At 45.0% G+C, this 8024-nt stretch overlaps 1 protein-coding gene and 1 long non-coding RNA gene across 2 annotated transcripts; one reads left to right on the forward strand and one right to left on the reverse strand.

Annotated features, from left to right (window-relative positions):
* Positions 1-1041: 1041 nt before the first annotated feature.
* On the reverse strand, positions 1042-6152 carry DNAJB1 (DnaJ heat shock protein family (Hsp40) member B1). The gene is made up of 3 exons (XM_077327381.1): positions 5658-6152; positions 3346-3911; positions 1042-2608 (listed from the first exon to the last, which is right to left on the reverse strand). Exons 1-3 carry the CDS (start codon positions 5866-5868, stop codon positions 2378-2380), a joined length of 1008 nt encoding a protein of 335 aa, XP_077183496.1. The 5' UTR covers positions 5869-6152; the 3' UTR covers positions 1042-2377.
* LOC143832654 (uncharacterized) lies at positions 6101-6819 on the forward strand. Its single transcript, XR_013229339.1, has 2 exons — positions 6101-6445; positions 6578-6819. It is a non-coding gene; the product is annotated as an uncharacterized LOC143832654 (long non-coding RNA).
* The last annotated feature ends 1205 nt before the right edge of the window (positions 6820-8024 follow it).

Consider the following 8024-nt stretch of genomic DNA (forward strand, 5'->3'; position numbering starts at 1 on the left):
CTAATACCTGGTTGATCACATCAGTTAAAATGGAGAGCCAAGGAATTTCTGGTACAAATCTCATCTCAGCCATGAGCACCCTAGAGCAGGGGTAATCAACCTGTGGTCCTCCAGATGTCCGTGGACTAAAATTCCCATGAGCCCGTGCCAGGGGCTCATAGGAATTGTAGTCCATGGACATCTGGAGGACCACAGGTTGACTAACCCTGCCCTAGAGTGGGGGTCATCAACCCCCGGTACTGGGCCGCAAAGGCCACGATACCAGGCCGCCGGCAGCCGCACCTGCCTCTCCCCCACAGCGAGCTCGGGGAAGAGGCAGGCCCAGCACTCTGGCGACGCAAACGTGCAGTTGCCGCACATGTGTGTTGCACCCCCTGGTGGCGAAAATGCGCACACGCAACTGCCGCACATGCGTGTTAGCACCCCCTGGTGGCAAAAACGCGCGTACGCAGCAAGTGCACATGCGTGTTTGTGCGCAGCTGCCGTGCGGCACCCGGGCCGTCGGCTCTCCCCTCGCCCCGGAGGCGGTCCCTGACCAAAGAAAGGTTGGGAACCGCTACCCTAGAGTACTTTTTAAAGTAAACTGGTATTCTCTTAATGGATCCTACCTACCTGCAATATACAATTACTTATTACTCACTTGGCAAGGCTATTGTAGAAGTATCTGTGAAAGGCACTAAACACTCAAAATGCTCCATCTAGTTGTTAGTTGGATAGCTCCATTTTATGTACAACTCATCATGCCATGAAAAGGGCACAGGAAAAAAGGAGGCTTGGAGAAGTATATGTAAAAAAAGGAAAAATAATGGTGGTAAAATTAGCATGGATACCCAAGGAAATTCCCAACAAACTGGATGTATACACATCTGTAACATGGTCATTTTCTGCTAAAGTTGAACTTGAGAAACTACCAGAAAATGGATAGGTTTTAACAGTTTGGTAAAAGAAGACATATAAAGTTTCTGTACAAATGTTTCATGTCCCTGTTCAGTATCAAATAGCATAAAGGTTTTTTATAGATCAAAGCAACATCTACAAATCTTCAGCATGATGGGAAAGAGTCTTTTAGAATCTCACTGGATACTTTTCAGAATGCATGACTATAAATTCCTTACAAAAATGCAGATTCATGCAGTATCATAGCATAACTGAAAATTCTGTAGTGGCATGGTTGTTCAAGCAAGATGGTCTGTTAGACTACTACAATAAGTCAACTTGGACTGCAATAAGCAGTTTCTTTACAATCATTCAGTAATACTAACTAGCCTAATACTCCTTCAGCTTATGGTACTTTAGCAGAGTGCCTGTGGAGATCATGGAACCAAGGAAGCTCAGTATTGTACCTTCTGCTCCATCATCTTCAGCCTTTAATTGTTCAAGATATAGTGTTTACCTTACCAAGATTTACTGTGATTACTCCAGTTTCAATTGTGATGACTCATCAGCCACTGAAGCCTAGATTCAGTTAAGCACCTTATAGTACTAAACTAAAAGCACCTTATAGTACTATTAGTATTACATCAATTTCATAAAGGGGTTATTATTTTATTACAAAAAGAATGTCTTCATGGAAAAACCCTGGAACTGTGTTTTCTTTGGAATAACAAATGAGCTCTTTGAAATGTTTATTAACTAAGTCTTCAACTATGGTACTGAGATATTCTTAGGAATAGACCAAATGACCTAAAGCTCTCAATGCCCATGTAGAGGAGCTGTGGACAAAAAGTTATGTTTCAATGAAAAAAAAACATTAATGCCTTTATATGCTTTTGCAATTAGCCAGCATGCTGTAGGCTTAATAGAGAAGAATGTATTGCACTTCCCTTTCTTGAAAGGAAAATTATTTCCATTTGGGAAAATCAGTGCATGGCACTATTTATGAAGGAGACCTCTTTGAACAGTGAGGAAACCAGTGAAAGGAATATCGATGAAGTACCACTGTAAAAGATCTAAGTGTAGAATGGTACAACAGACAACACAATACAGCAGAGACAACAAATTGGAGATGTTTACTATGAAGTCCAGTTTTATGTTTGAGACATTCTTTCCAGTGGAAGTTCTACATGACATGCCCTAATTAGGGCTAACCAATCAAATGAAGGCAGTATATTGTGATTGCCTGTCATCCCCATGAGATGTTCTGCCAACTCCTTCCATCAGTTTCTGTTTACTGGTATAAATGCTTTGAGCAATGACAACTTGGGGCTAGAGTCACTGATGAGTGCAATATGCAACTTGCAAGATTTGGATTCTCTGGAAAACTTTGAGGAACGTGAAGTTACTCCCCTACACTCCAAAAGAGACTCTGAAATCCTGGTAACAGTCCAACATCCTCTGCTTTGGAGGCATTTCAGTCCAGTTTTCACTGACAGTTTCACTATATTGGCAGGATCTGTTCTAGAACACTTTTTGAAGCTTGTGGAATTCTGTCCGGGAATCTAACATCAAACTCAATAATAAGATCCCCTCGCTGGTTTACATTCTTGGGAAAGGGAAGCCCTTCCCCAGGAATTCGTCGCTTCATTCCAGGTTTAATCACATCCTTGAACACCATTGGTATGGTCCTACCATCAAGCGTTGGTGTATTCACAGTACAGCCACACAGAGCCTAAATATAAAAGAAAGCCAAACAATAAATTTTCTGCAGAGAAAATTAAATTTCTATTTAACCTAACAAAAGATACTGAACAAACAGGAAAAGATCAAAAGTAAGCTGAACTTTAAACCCATCACAGGACTTCTCATTGTGGGCCAATTCAAAACTGATCACAAGAACAATTTTGCTCCCATCAAATTTGTAATGTCTTGATGAAGGATACTCTAATGTCTAGTCAAGACTATGGCAAGTTCCTTTTTAGTATGCATCTTTAAACTCAAAAGAGAACTAGTCCCACTTTTTCTCACAGTGTTAGGATCTAGGACAGGGGCCTTGAATCTTTTTCAGCCAGCAGGTGCCTTTGGCATTCAGACACAGCCTGATGGGCACAAGCCACAAAATGGATTCAGTAGCTTACCATCAGTCACACATAGAGGACAACTGTGCTATTGTGGCAGGTGCTACCAAAGCAACAGATTTAAAAACTTGCAGTCAATCAGATCTCCCATGGACAATCCAAAGCTTTGCTGAGCTAAAACCCTACATGGCCCTGCCCACTTTCTAAAAGCTCTTGGTTGGGCACCAGGAATCATAGTGTTCACAGGTACTGTACTGGGGACCCCAATTTATTATTATTATTATTATTATTGAATTTATTTCCCGCCACTCCCTTGCGGCTCGTGGCGGGTTACAACAGTATAAATTTAAGAATGAGCTTCCTTTCCTCATTAGTCTCCAACAACCCTTACCTCACGGAGGCTGATCTTGGCTGGGAATATAATATCAGACCCATCTCTCTTAAAAGTGTTGTGTGGCTTGTCCTTTAAAACAAAGACAATATCAGCTGGAATGTTGTTTGGCGTTTGGTCTCCTTCTTTGGGGAAAGTGATCTTTGTTCCTTCTTTCCATCCACGCTTTACTTCAATTGTTAGGATCTTATCTTCTGTACGTATGGTTTTACCATCTGTGTTGAGACGCTTATGAGAAATTTTCATTTTTTTGGTGCATCCAGTGTAAATCTCCTCTAAGGATACTCTCAAATCATGAGTAATCGGGGGGTCTTGTTTTTTGCGCACATTTTCATGACCTCCACGAGAGCGACTAAAGCCAATGTTCCCAAAGCTTTGAAAATTTGCAAAAGGATCATCAACATCCATGTCTTCATCACCATTCCTTTGTACAAAAAAGGTGTCAAAGGGGTTACGTCCACCGAAGAACTCTGCGAACATGGCATGAGGGTCTCCATGAAAAGTGTAGGTAAATGAGGTGCCATTGGGACCACCTCCACTGCAGCTGGGACCACCTCCCTTTAGTCCTGAAAGATTGGAACATAAGAATAAGCTTCTCCCAGCAATTACACAACTGTAATCTCTCATACTACATCAGGACCTCCAATCCTGAAAGTTTCTCCCCTCCACTTGGCATCTTTTTAAACTTGAAAACTGTCATGCCAACTATTTTTAGGATTCCAAACAACATTTCAAGTAAGCCTTTTAATGTGCATTAGCTCCTATGCAATCTTTGGGGTGTTGTATTTAACTAAAGGCAATACCAAGTACAAATACCTTTACAATACCTGTTCCATTTCTACTCACAGGAGTCCAGCACATAATAGGAGAATTATATCTGAAATCAATTTATAAGAAAAAGCTCTATTTTCATATTTTTTGTTTAGTAGCAACTCAAGGATCCAAAACTACCACAACACATATGAACACTTCCCCTGTGCTTGCATATAGTCTACCATAATATACATGTTTCAGAGATATTTCTCCATGCGTATACACGAAAAAGAAAGAAATCACCTAGAATCTTCTAGCAAGATCTAGATGGGTTCTGTAGCAAAGGCTCCACCTATCTTAGAAAGCCTGTCATGCAGCCAAACACAGCCAATCCATATTAATAACTCCCATGTAAAAGAAACTATTAAGCATTTGCCAACTATAAGCAAAGGATACAATATGGAAAGCTCTACAAACCTAGCACAATTTGCATATTGAAAGACTTCCATTTCACACACTCTAGGCACTAATATACAAACAAAAACACATAGAATGTCTGAGGTAGACAACAAACTGCCCTCAATTGAGGGAAATATATGCATGAAGCAATCCTTATCTACTCTATAAATCTGAGAGTCTCACAGAGAGCAGGAGTTGAGAACAATTCTACACTGGGCTTTGTTTGGTTTTCTATTTTCTTTCCTGCCCAAAGTATTTGAACTGGATTTCAAAGTAGTCTTCCCAGACAGGAAGAACCTGTAGGGTAGTGGCAAACTTTTAAGGAGGGACCTTAAAGTAACAAAAACAATTTAAAGATGGCAACTAATCTGGCAAGTGCCCAAGACGACACAACAAAATAATTTGTTCTTTGCGTCTCCCTTTCCCCTCCCTTCACTTTTCTTGGAAAACCAGTCCCGGTAGATTCGTCGCCGCACTCTCATTCTGACAGTCACTCCTAAAGGAAATGACCCTTAGCTGCTCCAAAAGGTCGGTCACCAAGCAGGCAATTTCCCAACTAACATCGTCTCTCCCAAGGATGGCGGATGAGAGCGAAAAATAGAGGAAGAGCAAAGCTGCCAGCGAGGAAGGGCTGACCAAGATTTGACAGCAGCAGCAGCAAAGGGAAAACTGAAAGCAATGCACAGGGTATCTCATGCCCCAAGGAAACCCCTCGCTGGGCCCAGGCGACCACTCGCGCCGGAGCACATTCAAGAAGTTTCAGCTTTACTTTCGCTCCAGCAGGAGCTCCGTCGGGCGGGGCACAAACACCTGTTTTCCCGTCCTCAGAACCTTCCTTCGTTTTCTGGGGGGGAAATCCGCCCTTGAAACTACAGCGAGGCTTTCCCCTCGTCTAGCCCCTGAGCAGACAGGCGAGCAGCAAGCAAGCCTCCACTAGCTCTCTACCCTGACAGCGGCCGCTCCAAACCATTGCCCGAGTGCATTTCATCGGACCTGCTTGGGTACACGCAGGCATTAAGGCTACCAGCCGGACTTCCCCGCCGCCCGCCGGGAAGAGCCCCGGGCCCAGCCCGCCCCGGCTTGATTCTGCCGCCCCTTACCCTCCTCGCCAAACTTGTCGAAAATCTCGCGTTTCTTGGGGTCGCTGAGTACGTCGTACGCCTCGGCGATCTCCTTGAAGCGCTCCTCGGCGCCCGGGTCCTTGTTCTTGTCCGGGTGATAGCGCAGCGCCTGCTTGCGGTACGCCTTCTTAATGTCGTCCTCGGTGGCTCCGCGGGACAGGCCCAGGATGCGGTAGTAGTCTTTCCCCATCGCCGCTCACCCCCCGAGTCCCCAGCCGCCTCGCAAACACCTCCCAGGCTATAGGTCGCTGCCGCGCCTTCCCCTCCGTATTTATACTGCGGGCGGAGGAATCTTCCAGAGCTTGCCACAACAGTCTCCCGGTAAGCCCTGCCCATCCATTCTGCTCTCGCCAATTGCGGGCAACGCCCTGTGTTCTCGCCCAATGAGGATGAGGCGTGCGTCACACATAGTGGGAGGGAAGTAACGGTTGCCGAGAGCCCGCCTCCTAATTTAATTATGAAGGCGGTGGAGAGAAGGAATAGTTCGTCGAGGCACCAATGGCCTGTGGGGGGAGGGGCTCCGTAATTCGGGACGTTGGACCTCTCAAAGCTTTCGCAGTCGCCAACGAATTAGACAGTGGGTGGGTGGGTGGGAGTTAGGCATTGTTCACTCCCGGATTGGTCACGCCTTAAAATGACTGGTAATGTGAGACGTAGAAACGCCACCCGCGAGCCACTCCCCAGTTTGTCAGCCCCTAAACCAACCAATTACAAGGAGTTTAAAGAAGCCGGAAAGTGCCCGCCCTTTCCTCTGTTCCTTCGCTTGAGTGTGTATTAATTTCTACCTGGCTAGTTGCGGCTGAGGAGAGGAACGTTTATGCCGTGCTCGTTTGATGGCCTTTAAATACAGTTCGGACCCTAGGAGACTAATGCCGTTATTCTTGTGGACATTTTTACAGGGTTTGCCATCCACTGAAAAGTGACAATAAACGTTGGACTGTGGACCGAAAAGGATTGAACAACCAACCACAATCAACTAAGAAACATGTAAACAGGAACAAAAGAAGGGGGAGCAAAAAATCCACGCCCACCCACCAAAAAACAAATCCAGGCACCACTCACCTTAAAGCCAGCTGGATGTTTTTTTTTTTCTTTTCAAAATGTACTGGTTTTGTGCTAATAAATATCCAATGTTAGCCTCGGATTAAGACAATCCATGGCAGAGGAGGAAGCAATTGAAGATTGTGTGACAACCAAGCTCATTTCAGAAGGTGGGGAGGACACAATTTATGGGGCTTATCTGCAGAGTCCTAAGGTGACAAACAGTCCTTCAAGCAGGCCCTCCCTAGGCCATGATGATGATGTTAGCCATTCAGTCGAGTCTAACACTTGGCAATCTTATGCCTCAACTGTTGCCATGATTTTCAATCTTGCACCTCTACTTTTAGCTGGATAATGTTTTGATCATATCTAGCTGTCCTGTTTTTTTGTCAGCCTGGTTTCCTTTTACCGCTTCCTAGGCTGTATATGGCTTTAAAGGTTAAAAAACAGCACTTTGAATTAAGATTGGAAACAAACAGGTAGTGATAAACTACTACTTGTAAAACCAAACTTGAACCTGATCTGGGCGACAACTGGTAACCAGTGCAGCTGCCTTGGCACCAGCTAGATATGGGCCCTCCCAGATGTACCTGTGAGGACCCTAGCAGTTGCATTCTGTACCAGCTGCAATTTCCAGGTCAAGGGTAGGCCTGCATAGAGTGAGTTACAGAAGTCTAGTCTAGAGGTGACCATTGCACAAATCACTGTGGCCAGATAGTCCAAGGGCAAGTAGGGCACTAGTAGACTTGATTGACAAAGATGGTAAAACACTGAGCGGGCTATTCCCGTGACCTGGGCCTCCATTGATAGAGAGGCAATCAAGATCATTCTAATTCCTAGCTGAGGGCGAGATGTTAAGCTGCATCCCAGCTAAGGTGGGTAAGGTGCACTTCCTGACCTAATACCTTCCTACCCAGCCACAGGATGTCTGTCTTAAAGGGGTTGAGTTTCAGGCAATTCTGCTCTAACCATCCAGCCATGGCTTCCAAATATCTGGCAAATGTATTGGGGGAGGGGAGTCTGGGCTGCCGTCCATCAGGAGATAGAGCTGAGTGTCATCCTCATATAGCTGACAACCCAGCCCATAACTCTGGACCAGATGCATAAAGATGTTAAATAGTGTGGGGGAGTACTGTCCCCCTGTGGAACCTCACAAGGGAATTGATAGAGGTGCAATAACACTTCCCCCACTGTCACCCTCTGTGCCTGGTGCCAGAGAAGGGAACGCAGCCACTGAAGGGCTGTCCCCCAAATCCTGGCCCAGGCAAGGCTGTGCATCAGTAACTCACGGTCAACCATGTCAAA

Source organism: Paroedura picta, chromosome 3 (assembly GCF_049243985.1).
Source record: "Paroedura picta isolate Pp20150507F chromosome 3, Ppicta_v3.0, whole genome shotgun sequence".
NCBI lineage: Eukaryota > Metazoa > Chordata > Lepidosauria > Squamata > Gekkonidae > Paroedura > Paroedura picta.

Coding starts and splice junctions, on each gene's coding strand:
- DNAJB1 (XM_077327381.1), bottom strand. CDS start 5,868: ATGGGGAAAGACTACTACCGCATCCTGGGCCTGTCCCGCGGAGCCACC. Junction 3,912..5,657: donor CGACAAGTTTGGCGAGGAGG/GTAAGGGGCGGC, acceptor CCAATCTTTCAG/GACTAAAGGGAGGTGGTCCC. Junction 2,609..3,345: donor CCAAGATCAGCCTCCGTGAG/GTAAGGGTTGTT, acceptor TTTTATATTTAG/GCTCTGTGTGGCTGTACTGT.